This window comes from Myotis daubentonii, chromosome 5 (assembly GCF_963259705.1).
Source record: "Myotis daubentonii chromosome 5, mMyoDau2.1, whole genome shotgun sequence".
Classification (NCBI taxonomy): domain Eukaryota; kingdom Metazoa; phylum Chordata; class Mammalia; order Chiroptera; family Vespertilionidae; genus Myotis; species Myotis daubentonii.
The window spans coordinates 33,225,012-33,241,572 of NC_081844.1; the positions used below are offsets into that span (position 1 = coordinate 33,225,012).

Below are 16,561 nucleotides of genomic sequence, written 5' to 3' on the forward strand. Positions count from 1 at the left end.
AGACTGGCCTGGCCCCCAGGGAGGAGCTCTCTGAGCCTCAGTTTCCTCATCTGGACAATGGGTTTAATCACCCAGGTATGTATGAGGACCTGAGAGTCAAATGTATAGATGGAAAGTGCTATATTTGGAACTAAAGGGGGGGCTCTGATGGCCCAGCTTGCCTTGGAGGACAGGGACTGGACAGATCAAAGGTATCACTGTGCCCTAATGTTAAACACTAAACCTGGCACATAATCGGTGCTCAGTAATTGCATGGTCCATGAATGGACCATCACCCACTTCTGGGGGTATGTCCAGGGCCACCCCAGGAACACTGGCAAGACTCTCTAGTTTAAAATCATAGCCTTCGGAGTCTGGCCTACCCTCAGCCCCAGCTTGGTCCTCCAGAAACCACTCCCAGGCTGGGGAAGCAGAACAGGCCACAGACCTGTGGGGTCAGGGTTGGGCCACCAGAAAGGGCTGGGGGTTATGGGGCCTTCACTTACGAGTCCCAGGTCCATTAGTGTGAAGAGGCCTAGGGACGCAGGCAGGAGCTGTGGCGGCCTACCCTGTACCCATCACTGCACCCTTCTATTCTCCTGATGGAGAAACCGAGACCCAGGGTGTGGCAAGAATTTGCCCAAGGTCACAGTGCGGTGGGAAGGATGAGGGATTCGAACCCAGACCCCAAGACTCCCCTTCCCGGGCCTGCGGCATGTGGGGGACTCTCTGGGCCAGAAGGAAGACAGTGTCAGGGTGAGAGTCAGCCTACTTCAGGTGTATTAGGAGTGGCTTGTGACCTTATTAGGAGCCCCTGCCTCTCCCTGGGTCTTCACCCCCTTACTCCCCCTTTTCTTCCTTCCTTTCAGCCCGGCTCCCTGGACTTCCTGAACTAAGGTTGATTCAGGGGCTTCAGGTGGAGGTGGAAGAGCATTGCAGCCAGGGGTTTACAAGGACAAAAGCCCAGAGGTGGGAATGAGCCTGGCAGGTTCCCGAACAGTGAGGAAGCCCTGTGTCCAGGGGCCAGGGCGATGGTAGCCTCTTCCCAGGCCTGGAAGCAGTGTAACTATTTCTCTGGAGGCACAGGGAGCCATGAAAGAGTGTGTTAGTTAATTTATAATAATTATTACTCCTATAAGGTCTGTGGTCTTCAAAAGCTGAGGAGCCCCTGGCTGTGGTGGGAACTCTGGACCTACAAAGAGACAGATCACTGAGAATCAGAAGGCTTGGTCTGGCCTTAGTCCTGTTCAAACTCAGGTCCAAATTCCCTATTACAGACGGGGAAACTGAGACCCAGCGAGTCAGAGGCACAGCGCAAGTCCCACGTGGGGCTCTCTGACCCTGAAACAGAGCTGGCCTTAGTTTCCCAGCCCGTGAAATGGGTCTGATTCGTTCGCCCGCTCGCAACACCCAGCACCTGGGCTAGCCCTAGGAACGCAGACTCGACGACGCCCGAGAGGCCGCGCGGGCGCCCACGCAAACCTGAGAATGAAACTGCAAAGCCCACCCCCGCCGTTTCTCGTGGCCTCTCTCTTGGAGAGTCCCGCCTCTTTCTTCGCTGTCCGCAGAGAGAGGGCGTGGCCTCTTCACGAATGGCCGGTGGCATCGCCAATCAGGCTTTTGCGCCCTCCGATTGGCCATTACCGCTCTGTCTTATTTTTCCATCTCACGGTCCTTTCCCGCTGGCGTCATGGATGCAATGCACTCCAACCCACGTGCGCCTCCGCGCTAGAAGATAGTCCCTGTCCGCTCCGCACACCGTTTGCCGACGGACCCCAGGGGAGCCCCCACTCCCAGACTCCGGGCTTCGCGACGCTGCAGCCGCCTCCTGCGAGCGCAAGGGAGGTAGAACCGGGGGAGGGGGCCCACTCGGACGGTGGTGGCGGAGGGATTCACGGCGTCCCCGGACGGGGCGGACCGTAGGCGGGCCCTGGAGTGGGCGTGGCCAGCGCGCGGGCGGGGGACGGAACATGTCTCCCGCCGCAGGAAGATGAGGCAGCGGTGGCGCCCGCGGACGTAGCGGGCCGGACAGAGCCGACCGGACGCGGCAACGGGCACCGCGTACTCTCCGTACGCCTCCTCCTCCAGTGCCCCGACCGCACACGGGCACGCGGGGAGGGTCCCAGGCCACGCGCCGCCAACGCGCGACCCTCGGGGTCGGCGGGCACCCCTTTGTCGGGGCGGGGGGGCCGTACGTGCGCCGCTTCCCGTGAGCTGCGGGCCGGTCCGCGCTGAGCAGGTAACCGCACCGGGACCCGGGGCCGCGCGGCGTCGGAAGCCCCGCATCTTTGTGCAAAGTTGTTTCGGGCCTCCCCACGACACGGGAGCCGGGAAGTTGGGGCGGGAGGGACGCTCTGGGGTGCGCCCCCCCCCCCCCCGCCCGGCCCCTGTGGGCCGGCTGCTGGGCGGCGGCCCGGAGTCATTGTTCTCTAACTTTGCGCGCCGGGAGGTTGGGGCGGACGACGTGGAGGGTCCGGCGCACGCGAGGCCCGCGCGCACCCCGTCCTCGGCCGGGCCGGCCACTTCGCGAAACTTTGCAGACCCGAGGGAGGGGGCGCGGGGGGCGCCCGAGAGGCCGCCCAACTTCGCGGCGAGGGCCCCGGCCGCGACACGAGGGCTTGGGGGCGCCCCCTCCCCTGGGAGGGGCAAGCCGGGGCGCTGAAGTTTAGAGGGAGCGGCGGGAGGGAGGGAGAGTCCTTTTGTCTGCGCGGGGAAGGTGCGGCCGCGCGAACGGAGGCTCAGGTTGAGGGCTGGGGGCCGAGGGGGGGTGCGGAGGGAACATCTGCTCCGCGTTACTGCGGGGAGAGGCGGCGGCGGCGGCTCGGTGTTGCGAGCCGAGGGGCGGTGGCGCCCCAGCTTCAAAGGGCTCCTGGGCCGCGCCGCCGGCACCGGCTGTGGGGGGGTGGGCCGCTGGTTTCCCGGGCCTCCCCCTCAAAGGAAGACGTTCCGATCCCCTTCTCTCCAGGTGGTTCCAGATACTTTCCGAGTCCCCAAAAGTCCTTGTGACGCCCCAAAGTCTTAGCTCCCTAGAAAAGCCCGTTTCGGCCCTCCCCCCACCCCCCAGTCTGCCTTAAAATCAGTTTCACCGATCCTACAAAAAAATTGCGGTTTCGTACTCAAAAAGTCAGTTTCACATGGCCTCCCCCAAAAGAAAAAAGTTAGCGGGGGAGGGGGTGCCCGGGGGCAGCCGTTTCACACCTCGTCTCTAGTTGACAAACAAAGCGGGGAGTTCTCCGCCCCTGAAGTTGGGTCTCCCTCGGGCTCAGAACCCCCTCTTCCCGCAGCTTCCGCGGTGTCTCCGCGGCCACCCCCGCCCACATCTGGGGACCCGGGGAGGAAGCCAGAGGGGTGTCTTGTCCGACTACGGGACAACGGAGACCTGCTGCGCGCCCTTCTCGTGGGGTGGAGTGGGGTGGAGGGGGGGATGGGTTCTGGCAGGTGGACCCCCCCACCCCCGGTTCTAGAATGGAACCTCTGGGACCATGCGGAAGATCCTGGTCTAGGAACCCGCTTTCCCCAGGGGCGGGAGGCAGGAGATGTTTTCAAAGTTGCTTAAAAATAATTCCCGGATACATCAGGGTTGTTACAAGCTAGGGTTGTTTTTTGTGGGGGGAAGAGGTGGAGGGGAGCTTTGAGGATAGGTCCCCGTTCTGCTCCCCCACCCCCACCCCCATTCAGTCATGGAGAGGGCAGAGGGCCTCGCCTTGAGGATTTCTTTTTCTTTGAATTTGGGGGTGACCGAGGCTTCAACGTGCTGTGACAGCTGCTTGGGAGGGGGTCAGCAAATTTCCTCGGGGCGGGGTCTGAGTCGCCCCTCCCCCTTCCCAGAGGCGGGGCCAGGGTGAACTTGGGGGTGGTTGGAATGGGAGATGTGGCGGGAGAGGGGCCCAGTAAGTGGAGAAGGGACTACTCCCGCTCTGCTGCCAGTTTAAAATTTGCGGCTTGAGTCCCTGGTGGTCGCAGAGGGAATTAGGAAATCTACATTTGCTTACTCCCCCTCTCCCTCATTGTTCAAACTCAGAGGGCTCTGGGCAGGGGTCTCTCCAGGGGCTGGAATTCTGGCTGCCCTGTGCCACCCCCCAGGGTCAGGAAGGGACTCAGTCTAGGAGGACCCAGACCCTCAGGGGCTTAAGGGGCTTTTAAAACAGCTCCCCCATTCCCCATCTGTCTACTTAGGCCACAGTCTCAAAGTTTTTTTCTTCCTGTCCGTTTCTCCTTATGTGTCTGTCCCTGCCCCTCCCTGCTTTCACCACCACCACCATCCACCACCACGGGCTACCAAGCAGGGCCATCTCTAGGACTGAGGTACCCACCTTGGCCCCTGAGCCCACCATTGCAGCTGGAGAATGAACCAGCCGCAGAGGATGGCACCGGTGGGCACCGACAAAGAGCTCAGTGACCTCCTGGACTTCAGCATGGTAAGCCAGGCTCCGCCCATCTCTCATACGCCCTGTGCACCCGCAGGATTCCTGGGAAAGAAGCCCCAACTGAAACAGCCCCAACAGCCAGACCTCACACTTGTTTGGGTGGAGAGGACCCTAGGTAGAGCTGGGGGAGTTAGGGTGTCCCTCTGGGGGCAGGCTGACACCCCATTGCGGTGTACATAATTGGGGCCCTTGTCAGCTTCCAAAGGCACCTGTCACCCAGGTGTGTGTTGGGGCATAGAGTGGGTCCAGTCTACCACTCTACAGGTGGGGAAACTGAGGCCCAGAGAGTGGGAGGGACTGCCCAGAGCCTCCATTGTCTCCAAGGGGAGGCTCAGCCCTGATCTGTAAAATGGGTGTGATCAGGGTTATTTGCTACATTATGGATTTTTTTTTAAAGGGGGGGGCGGGGGGGGCAGTGTCCATGGTTTTAGCAGTCAGGTGACAGGAGGAGACCTCATGAACAGCGTGGGAATTTGGGCAGCGCTCAGTCACCACTACTATCACTGCCATTGTTACTGTTGGAGAGCGGCAGGCTCCATGGGGGAAGGTGAGAATCCTTATACTTTGGGCGGTTTGATCCACCCTGAACTGCCCATTTCCCTGCCAGGTAGGTGGAGGTTCAGAGAGGGTACTGGCTTCCATAGGTCACACAGCTCAGACAGGCCCAGTGAGACCAGAAACCAGAGCAGAGCTCCCTTGGGTGCTGGGAGCTGGAGTGTTCCTTGGACCAGGGTCCTTGGCTTGCTCATCTGTGCAGTGGGCCACCTGTGGCGGGTGTTGGGGTGATCCACACGAACCCAGGAACCCAGCATGGACAGCTCCCTAAGTTTCACCCCTCCCCCCACCCAAGCACCATTTTTGGTTTGAAATAGGTTGGGGGAGGACACTTTCGGTCTGAATTTAACCCTCCACTAGTATGAGGCTCAGGCCACTGAGGTCTGTCAAAAACAAGTCCCCAAACTGAAATATCACCCATCCTGCAGAAAAACAGCCCTTGAGACAGGGGGCCTCGGCTCAGGAAGGGCCAGGCTCATATTTTTAAGCCCGTTTTATTTTTGCCTCCCTGGCTGAGTAACCACGGGTACAGCTCACTTTTTTTTTTGTTAAACTGACAAGTCACAGACTACTGGGCCAGAACAGACCCGCTTGGGGATGGGGGAGCACAGGTTTAGAGCTGACCCCTTCGCCGCCTCTGTCTGAGAACCCTGAACCACTTGTCAGCCTCCCTCTTCTGTCTAAAGGGCCTGAATGTTTTCCCTTCCCCAGCTGAAAAGCAGCAACTCGTTTCACAGATGAAGAAACAGGCTGAGAGGGTGAGGTGCCTGGTGTCCTCTCAGAGAAACTCAGAGCTTGACTTTTCACTGTCCCTCCTTGTTATAAGAGAGTGGCCTGGCCAGTGGGCACAGAGGCAGCCACCTATTTTAGCTCAGGTCCCTTCTTCTGTTCCTCCATAGCGCCCCCTCTCACCTGCCCCACAGAAACTGAATTAATTTGTTTCTTTGAACCACTTTGTTTTTAGACTGAAACAAAGAAACTTAAAGGGAAGCAGCTCTTTTTTGGGGGGTTAGTTTCTCAAAAGTAGAAAAGGCAACAGTCAAAATTAAATACAAAGGAACAAAGGAAACCCAATTTAAATTGTTCCTGAGTTTTCTGAGTTAGGAAAGGAAGGTGTTGAGGTGATGATCCCTGAGTGGGCTAGAGATGGCCCTTCTGTCTGATGAGGGGCTGGGGAGACCAGGGGGTCTGGCAGCCCTTGCCCTGGACCTGACTGGGTTCCCCTCTGAGCTTGGCATGTGTACTGAGGCCCCCAAGTGCCCAAGACACCCATGTGCTTTGGGGTTTCACAACATCCCATGTGGTCAGAGCCCCAAGTCCATTTCACAGAAGAGAATACCAAGGGTCAGGGGTATGGGGCCTATCTGGGCTGATGACAAGGCCCACAGCGCCCAAAGGACACAGCCCATTGCCCCCTGTGGCAAGTGCCACGTCAGCCCCCGATACTCTAGGGGACAAAATGAAGACAAGCCCCAGGGGCTGGCTGCTGATCTCCAGGCATCTGGCCCTGTTGGTTCTGGTCCTGGCTTCGGCCAGCCCTTCCCCCAGTGTGGGCCTCCGTTTCACCAGTGGGAGAGGGTCCATCTTGGAGAATAGGGCCCTGGAGAGGCTGGCCCAGTTGAGGGAGCACAGCCACACAAACACATTTCCCAAGAGGGGCGCAGACCCCATGAGCCTATGCTCTTAGCTCCTGCCAGGGTCAGTTGAGCCTGTGGGCTTAGTTTCTCCTCCTATAGGATGGGGCATGGGAGACAGGACCCCACTTCCTGGGCCCCTCCCCAGTCTCATGGTACCCACATAAGAGTCATACCTTCAGGTGAGATGCACCCTCATATTCTGGCTGGCCCAGACAGGTTTGGGGGAGCCTTCAGCCACTCCCCAACGGGCCACTGGCCTCGATTCCAGCTACTTTAATCACTTGCGCCCCAAACGAAATCTGTAAAAAACCCAGATCTGTAGGACATGGCAAAGATTTGTTTTGGTTGGTTTTTTTTGTGGTAACAGGTTTGTTGATGTTGGATTTTCCCATTAGTACTACTAAGTTGTTTAATCTATAGAGACTTAACACCCAGGGTTTGGGCATGGAGGATGGTGCCTAGGGAATCACTCAGCCATGGCGGGTATAGCCCTTCCTGGTCCCTTCTTTCAGCTTCCCACCTCTGTGAGCCTCAGTTTCCTCTTCTGAAGGGCGGGCAGGCATCAGCAGTCAGGGTATGGTGAGGGCTGCCCAGGCAGCTGCTGAGCACAGAGCCCAGCACGTGGGAGACACTCCATCTAGGTCACGCTGTCTGCCCCAGCAGTGGGACCTGACTGTCTTCCCTATATCGCTGCCACTCAAGTCAGGGATGTGCACATGGTGACCTGTGGGACTGGAGGGGCTAGGCAGGGTCTACCTACTAGGTGTAAATGGTTTCACTTTTTTTAAAAGAATACTGTGTATCACATCTAACAGAAGATAAGTTGTATCAAGTACCTAAATAATTAGTCCATCCAAAAAAATGCAAACCTGGAAAAATATAAAGCTTGTGTAAACAACAGGTTTTAACTTCCACTGGACAGTTGTTGCCAGTGATGGGCTGTGTTGTCAGAGGGGCCTTGGTTAGGGGCTTCTCCAAGAGAGCCTTTCTCTGCTCAGGCAGTGTGTAGTGAGCCTGGCTGCCTTTCCCTGCCTGGGCCTTCTGATGAGATAGGACCCCTAGGTAGAGCTGCATCCCTGGATGTGCGCCCCCTAACCCCCCCGCCACCTCATTTACCTCTCTTTGCCTCCCCACAGATGTTTCCGCTGCCAGTGGCCAATGGGAAAGGCCGGCCCACCTCCCTGGCTGGCACCCAGTTTGGAGGCTCAGGTAGGATCCCGCTGCCTCGGGACTGCGAGTTTGCATAAAAAGATGAGCTTGTGTAGAGGGTGGGCTGGAGCAGAGCAGGAACAGGGTACAGCACCGGACCTGGAATGTGGAGCGGGGCTGAGGCTGGCTGCAGCCTCGTGGACAGGGTGCCAGAGGAGGAGCTGTTGGGGAGGTGGGGGGTGGCACTCAGGTCCAGCAACTGGAGTCGGGGCTGGAGAACAAGCTGTTGTTGCGGCCTCACAACCTGTGTTGAGTCAAGCGAAGGGAGCCTGGAGGTCAGCATATCATCCTTTGTCCAGCACCTGGAACCTAGGCCCCTGGACTGGGGATGGGAAGCCTCTGTGTCACTCACAAGGGGGTCCTGTGTGAGACAGGGGCTTGAGCCTCTGAGGTCCTCTTGGCCCCAGTGGGGTCCTGGGTCTCCATTCCATCCCCAAAGGGGAAACGGGTCTAGAAGGGGCATGATGTAGAACTTTAGCCCTTGACAAATCTTGCCCATCCTGCAAGCCCTGGGAGAGGCCCAGCTCCTGGCCCTTACTGTATACAGGAGGATTCAGAGGGTTACTGGGACTTGGAGCATTCAAATTGGGTATATCCAGGCAAACCTGAATGAATTGGTCACTCCACCTGGCACTGAGTGCCCCTGACATGCCTGTGGGAGGATGGGCAGTATGGCCTAAAGGAACCTACAACGGGGGTCGGGAAGCAGAGAAGCAGGGAGGGAGCTTCCACAAAACCAGGCCAGTTGTGGATGATCTTCAAGGAGAAGTTTGAGCAGAGACAGGCTGAAGGAGTTCAAGGCAGGGGGCATAGCACATGCAAAGGCCCTGGGCAGGACCTTGCTTGGCATCTACTGTGCTGGAGAAACGGGAGGAGACTTGTGTGGCTGGAGCAGAGTGAACGGGGGAGAGGGAGGAGATGAGGGAATGGAGGGGTTGGGGGCATGTCATGCAGGGACTTGTGTGCTATGGTGAGGATTTGGGCTTTCGTCCCAAAGGAGATGGGAGCCTGGAGGGCTGTGAGCAGAGAGTTGCCATGTGCATGTTGGGGAGTCTACTCTGGCTTTTGGGAGGATTTGGGGGAGCCTTTGGGGAGGCTGGCTGTTTCGGTTTCCAGCACCTCCAGCACTCTGTGTGGACTTTGGCATCTTTCTCGGATCCCAGGATTGGCGCCATGCCATCCTGCATCTCTGAGATCTTGGAGTCATTTCTGAATCCCACTGGGATATCTAGTGAGGTCTGGCTGGAGGAGGGGGTGTGTTGAGGGGGTGGTTTATGTTCGTGCACCACCCCAAAGGGAGAAATATTGTGTTGCCGCCCCCATTGCCTTGCACTGGCCTTCCTCTCTGCCTGAGGAAGTGGCAGCAGGGACAGCCTGAGTCCTCCTTGAGATTTGGAAATCCCCACATCCCTCCCCCCTGAAATAGCCCCCAGGAGCTAGGGTGCTTCCACTTCCCTGCCTCAGGCAGAGGATCAGACCCTGGGGGGCTTCCTAAAGGAGGTGCCTTTATCTCCCCCTGGGTCTCTCCCCTGAGCTGTCTTCCCTAATTTGGTGTCCACTCACAAGGCCAGCAGCCCTTAAGAGCCAAAGCCATGGCCCAGGGTATAAGGGTCCCCTCTAGGAATTCCTGTAAATATTTGAAGATTGATTTTCCATGGTTTCTGCTGCCCCTGCCCTCCCTCTGGACAGGGAGGGTCTTGTTCACACACACACGCACACGCACACGCACACATACACACGCACACATACACATACCCCTTTCATCACCCTCCTTCCAGACAGACTATGTCAGTTTAAGGGGGACACCACTATCAAGAGTTTTTACCCTAGCTGGTTTGGCTCAGTGGATAGAGTGTTGGCCTGCGGACTGAAGGGTCCCAGGTTCGATTCCGGCCAAGGGCACATGCCCGGGTTGCCGGCTCAGTCCCCAGTAGGGGGCGTGCAGGAGGCAGCCAATCAATGATTCTCTCTTATCATTGATGTTTCTATCTCTTCCTCTTCCTTCCTCTCTGAAATCAATAAAGAAATATATAGATAGATATAGATATAGATATAGATATAGATACTTTAAGAGTTTTCAAATGTGCCCAATGGTGTGGTTCAGTGGTTGAGCGTTGACCCATGAACCAGGAGGTCAGGGTACCATTCCTGGTCAAGGCACATGCTGGGGTTGCTGGCTCAAACTCCAGTAGGGGCCGTGCAGGAGGCAGCCAATCAATGATTCTCATCATTGATGTTTCTATATCTCCCTACCTCTCTCTGAAATCAATTAAAAACACATTTCTATTTATTTTTTTAAGTTTCTAAATGCTAATAGGTCCTCCAGCCACAATCTCCTCACACCTCCTTGTAAGTCCCGGTCTGGCATTTTACTGGTGTTGACTTTAAGTTAACTTGTTTCTGTTAAGTTTATTTCAAAAGGTCATTTCCTATCAGAAAATCAGCAGCCTGGTCCTAAGTAGGAGGTGTCTCTGAAAGTAACTGAAATAGTAGCTAAGTGCATGTTGAGGGTCTGTGGGCAGCCTTGCCCATGGCTGCCTGGGCCATCTCTGCTTTGAAAAAATGGTGTCAGAAAGGCACTGACGACCAATCAATGCCAGGCTGAGGCTTTCTAGTTATCGTCTGGATTGGAAGACATTTAAAACAAGAATAGTTTTTCCAGTCTTTTCCTTTTGGGAAACCCTGAGGCACAGATCTCTACGTGACAGTGCATTCTCTGCCAAAGACTACAGGGTTCAAGACCACATGAGACATCAGGGAGTGCTCATTGTCAGACTAAAGGAAATGTCTCTATTTTTAATTTCTCCACAGTTTTCTTGGCTTGTGTAAAGCTAACATGCTTTGGTCAACATCTAACACTTAGGAGAGGTGGCTTTCACATTGGGTCTTTGTAAGGACCCTGCAACATATGTGTGTGATTGTCCTCTGGGGACAATCACTAGGCTGACTGTGGCCGTGTATTCACTGTGAAATGTCCTCACCCCTTAACCAACACTGGGTCTTTTGAAATCATCGTGGATTCACAGGACATTGCAAAGAAATATACAGAAAGGCCCCGTGTTCTCCCCCGGCCTCCCAGACATATAGCATGTCTGTAACATAATACGGGATTGGGAAGATGACCTTGGTACAGTGCAATTTATTCAGGGCTCACCAGTGCATGTGTGAGCATGTGTGTGTGTGTATGTATAGTTCTGTGCAATTTGTCCTACATTTAGCGGCGTGAAGCCGCCACCACAAGCGAGACACAGAGCTGTTCCATCATCCCACTCTCCTGTTGCCCCTTCACAGTCACTTGCAGCCAGCGACCACTAATTTAGTGTTCTCCATCTCTACATTTTGTCCTGCTGAGAGTGTTAGATACACAGACCCATTCCACTTGTCACCTTCTAAAGTTGGCTTTGTCCATTCAGCATAACTTACTGGAGATCTATCCCAGTTGTTGGTTCCTTTTTTGCTGCGTTATAAACTTTTTAGCAAAAGGAATCATAACACGTGTTAGCAATGACTTATGTCACCATTTTTTGAGCACTGTATGCCAGGTACCCAAACTGGGTCATTGATTGTGAGTCTTCTGTCCTCATAGGTCAGTGAAATAGGTGTTATTATCATCCCCATTTTACTTATGGAAAAGCTGAAACTAATTTAGTAACGATCCCAGCTAACCACTCAATGCTACCTCCCCATAGTGTCTCGTAGCCCCACCCTATACTAATGTTTTTTATTTGCAAGAATTTTTATATAAGAAGATTGCTTATCTTTTATTTTAAAAATATTTTTATTGATTTCAGAGAGGAAGGGAGAGAGAGAAACATCATTGATGAGAGAGAATCATTGATTGGCTGCCTCATACACGTTCCCAACTGGGGATCGAGGCCACACCGGAAATCAGACCATGACCTGGTTCATAGTTCAATACTCAACCACTGAGCCACCTGGCTGGGCAGGATGCTTACTCATCTTTTGTGATCTATATTGCAGCTGTTTTTTCCCAACTTACAAACTATTGTTAATAATGGAGGTTTTTCATTTGTCTCAGGGGATTCTTTCTTTCTTTCTTTCTTTCTTTCTTTCTTTCTTTCTTTCTTTCTTTATTTATTTATTTATTTTTATCCTCACCTGAGGATATGTTTTTATTTATTTTGGAGAGAGGAAGGGAAAGAGAGAAAAAAACATCTATCTATTCCTCCCATATGTTCTGACCCACATCTAGGTATGTGCCCTGACTGGGAATTTAACTGCAACCTTTTTGGTGTACAGAACAAAGCTTCAACCAACTGAGCCACCCAACCAGGGCTGGTTTAATTTTTATGATGTCAAGTCTGTTTCATTTATGATGTGTTTTAGACTTGGTGCCATTTCTGAGAAATCCTTAAAAACTGGATGATAGTCCATTCGGCAGTTCAGATGTGACAGCCATGAATGTGTCTGCTCCTTGTTACATCCAGTTGAGGAATATACGGGAAAGATGCTGGAGGGTAGGAAAGCATGCTGTCACCGTCCTTGTCAGAGCAGACATACTAGTAAAAATTTACTAGGGGACAGCAACCTTCACAGAGATTACGGCTGAGCTACTAAACATCTCTGGCCAAGTGCACACATCCGGCTCCCTCATGGGACTGCTCAGAACACACATCCCTATGTCCTGGACCCAGTGCCCCCAATGACACATTGTATGGCCTCCAGCAGGGACAGCCCCCAAACCTGGAGGGCAGGAGAGGCATGTGGTCTGTGGGGTCTTCACTCCATCTCACAACTCACCGAGGATGGAAGACCTGGCGGCACCTTCCGGACTTTCTTGGGCTGTGTATCTGTTAGGAGTAAAAGGAGTGAGCCACCCCATTCAGCCTGGCTCCTGCCCCACCCAGCCAGAGTCCTTCAAGGCCCAGGGACACGTGCGCCTATCACTGGGGGTGTCAGGAGACAGCCTACCCCTGCACCTTGGAGAGGAGACCCTTGAGCTTCCCCTGGTTGTTTTTTTTGTTTGTTTGTTTTGTGTTGTTTTTGTTGATCCTCACAAGAGGATATTTTTCCATTGATTTTTAGAGAGAGAGTGAGGGAGGGGGAGAGACAGAGAAACACTGATGTGAGAGAGACACGTCGATTGGTTGCTCCCCCGCATGCACCCCAACATGGGCTAGGGATCGAACGTGCAACTGAGGTAGGTGCCCTTGACCGGAATTGAACCTGAGACCCTTCAGTCCACGGGCCAATGCTCTAACAACTGAGAAAAACTGTCTTTTTACCTTTTTATCTGTTACTATGTTACTACCACAGTACTGCCCAGTATTAATACTGTAGCTTTAGGATGTTCTTATAGTCCTGCCTCAGTTGTTCTTTTTTAGGTTATTTTCTCCCATATTTTCAGAGATGCTGATTCTTTTCCATGATCTTTATTTTTTTTACAGTTTTTATTATTTTTAATTATTATTATGATTCTTTATTGCTGAAAGTATTACATATGTCTTTTCCATGATCTTCAGAATAATTATGTCATGTCTCCTTTCCCCACTCCTCCCACCCCCAAAAAACCTGTTGTGATTTTGAAATGTTAAATACATAGATAAGTTTGGGAAGAACCATTTGTCTTCCCATTGTAAGAAACTGGTATCTTCTCCGTTTATTTAAGTTTTCTTTTTTGATCCTTAGTAGTGTTAAGGTAAACTTTGAAGATTGAAGTATAAAGCACTTAGTCATTTTATATAATTTTTCAAGATCTGGTCATGTACTTCTCAAGTGAGGGTTATTGCTAGGTATTCTAATAATTTGTGCTGTGGTTTGGGATCTTTTTCATCATGTATTCCACCTGATCATCTCCTGCCACCCATTAATTATTTGCATTTGCCCCTTGGTTCGGTTTTCCAGGTCACCCATCCTAAGACACCTAGCCTCCCCGTCCCATGTCCCTTTTTGCATTGGCTGGTGTTTCTAGAACCATACAACACATGCTGTTTGCTTGTTATAAGCAGGACCAAGCCTGACACTGGCTATTGATTAGATATTGATCTTTCTGTCTGTTTATCTTGTTAAGGGCGTTTCCTTCCTGTCCAGTATGACCACGCACAAAAAATGTCTCAGAATGGCCCCCAGTTTTCCTCCTTTACTGGGTCGTGACGTCTGCTAATGAATGGTTGTAACCCCCAGACGCTCCTTGAATTTTGTGCGTGGCCTATGTTCCTTGTTATCTAGATCTGTTTTACATTTTGCCTGTTTCTAAGTGGTGTTGGCCTGTATCTTTAGGCACTGCTGTGTATCTGAGCCAGTCTCCAACAAGTGGTACCTTGTTCCTGTGCACGTGGGAAAATGGCCCTGCCCTGCTTAACCCCCATTGCTTACCAGCCTGTGGAGATTTTGTTCACTCCTCTTGTCCATTTTACCATTTTCTTCGGTAAAAAATAATTCATTTCAGGCACGTTTAAAAATGGTGAACGTTGCATTCTTTCATCACATATAAAGTCACCTGTCCTTGTATCAGGAGGTAGCAACTGTGTCTGTCTTAAATCTATGTGTTTTTCTGTTCTTTTGTCCTTGATTCTGCTTCCTTATCCTTTATCTGTTATTGATCTTTCTTCCAATCTGCTTCATTGCTGAATCAGTATTTATCAATTGACTTTTTTCTCTTCCCTCTTCTTCCTTGATGCCTCCTCTTTTTAAAGTATTTATTTTTATTTTTAAGTCAGAGACTACATTTGTTTGCTTCTATTCTCTCTGGTTTAGTAATCAGAGCCCAGGATTATATACTTCCCTCTGAGGACCACAACAGTCGTATCCTGTTGATTTCAATAAATGGGTATTTTACTTAGGTTTTAGAGATACTTGATCATTTAAATTTTTTTTCTCTTTGAGATTTTGGAGATTTCTGATTTCCGGTTGGAAGTGGAGTATCTGTCCCTGGATTGATGAATTTCAATTATAGGTCATCAATGCAGCCTGAGCTGCTGCAATTGTCCAAACAGTATAGAGTGTTCATGTTCTCGCTGAAATGGAGCCACTTTGTCATTCTTCACAAGTACTTGAGGACATTTGGGTGTGGAGCCATGAGGTCTTTGTTCCCACCTGACCACATTTAGGGTTTTGATTTGTTTGACATCAAGAGAGCAGTTCACCTCCCTTCTGTGTTTGTTGTTCTCTGAGTGTTCCCCGGGCTCCTACTTACTTGTTTGTACACTGGGTTGTCAGCACATGAAACTTGGGTCAGTGGGGCTTTGTGAGTCAAGCCCATGCCCTGCAAAAAGCCATCACCTCTATTCCAGTGAGCAGTTGCCTCTAAAAAGTCAGACTTTTAGCCTTGGCTGGCGTTTCTCAGTAGTTAGAGCACTGACCTGCACACCAAAGGGTTGTGGGTTTGATTCCTGGTCAAGGGCACATACCTACATTGCTGGTTCCATCCCTGTCCCCTGTTGGGGTGCATTCAGGAGGCAACCAATCAATGTGTCTCTCTCACATCAATGTTTCCCTCCCTCCATCCCTCCCTCCCCTTCCTTTCCTCCCTTCCACTCTTTCTAAAAATCAATGGAAAAAAATATTCTTGGGTGATGATTTAAAAAAAAAACAATCAGACTTTTAGATGAATATTACAACTCCACCTTTTGGTTTCATGCTTTGGTCCACCTTTGTGCAGGTGATTCTCTCTCGTCTTTGGATCTGCTTGTTCCAGAATGTCTTCTGTAGGTGCTGTGGCTTTAGTTTTCAAGAAATTAATTGTGAGGCTTACATTTTCAGCCCTTCCTCATACTTTCAGGTTTGGTTTTCCTGTCTTTCAACCTCCTCTTGTAATTGCATATATATGTCTGGCATGTGTTTTCTAGAATTGGTTTTGAAAGGTCTGTGCTGGTTTGCAGCTCACTGGTAGTCATTTTCATGGCTTTAAAGAACATGTTGAAACCTCCCATTTCTGGCTTTTCACCCATAGAAATTAAGTTACATGTCCCTCCTGAAGGAAAGTGGAGGAATGAGCCTGTGCATCTTCTCCCCACACTGGTATCCCATATAGCAGCAGTTGCCAACCGGTGGGCCGCAGACCACTGGTGGTCCGTGAGGTCTGAAAAGTTGGCGACCGCTGCTATATAATAAAAGCCTAATATGCTAAGTGCCCAACCTACCGTTAGACCTGTTGCTATGACGCACACTGACCACGAGGGGGCAGACGCTCCAATCAGTATGTTACCTTGCTGCTGGGGTCCAGCTGATCAGGACTGGGCAAGATGGGCTGGACATGCCCTGGGGCCCTCCTGCAGTCCCTCCCTGGCCCCAATCGTGCTGGTGGGGTCCCTTGCTCTGGCCTGTGCCCTTTCTCAATGCAGGGCCCCTCTGGGATGTCAGAGAGCCGGTTTCAGCCCGATCCCAGCAGTCTAGGCTGAGGACTCCAGTGGTGCACAAATCCATGCACCGGGTCTCTAGTTTAGTATAAATAAATCAACACTTTTTTAAAAAATATATTTTATTGATTTTTTACAGAGAGGAAGGGAGAGGGATAGAGAACTAGAAACATTGATGAGAGAGAGACATCGATCGGCTGCCTCCTGCCCACTCCCTACTGGGGATGTGCCCGCAACCAAAGTACATGCCCTCGACCGGAATCAAACCTGGGATCCTTGAGTCCGCAGGCTGACGCTCTATCCACTGAGCCAAACTGGTTAGGACAAATCAACACTTTTTAAAAACATTGTTTTCTCTTCATTAATGAGTTATATATATTTGTATCCTGCTCAGAAATACATGTCCTTGTATCGACTGTGCTGCTTATTATGAGAC

The 16,561-nt window shown here is 52.0% G+C and overlaps 1 protein-coding gene across 11 annotated transcripts in view; it reads left to right on the forward strand.

The window, feature by feature from the left end:
- The first annotated feature begins 1,908 nt into the window (after positions 1 to 1,908).
- TCF3 (transcription factor 3) overlaps positions 1,909 to 16,561 on the forward strand; it is a 35,491-nt gene continuing 20,838 nt past the window's right edge. For 4 of the 11 annotated variants that reach the window (XM_059697315.1, XM_059697310.1, XM_059697311.1 and 1 more), the window contains exons 1-3: positions 1,909 to 2,218; positions 4,266 to 4,397; positions 7,735 to 7,807. In XM_059697315.1, the coding sequence (XP_059553298.1) occupies positions 4,326 to 4,397; positions 7,735 to 7,807 (145 nt within the window). In that variant the 5' untranslated portion in view covers positions 1,909 to 2,218; positions 4,266 to 4,325. Of the gene's footprint in view, positions 2,219 to 4,265; positions 4,398 to 7,734; positions 7,808 to 16,561 lie in introns of those variants that run through there. The other 7 variants (XM_059697314.1, XM_059697309.1, XM_059697312.1 and 4 more) reach the window with 4 other exon arrangements.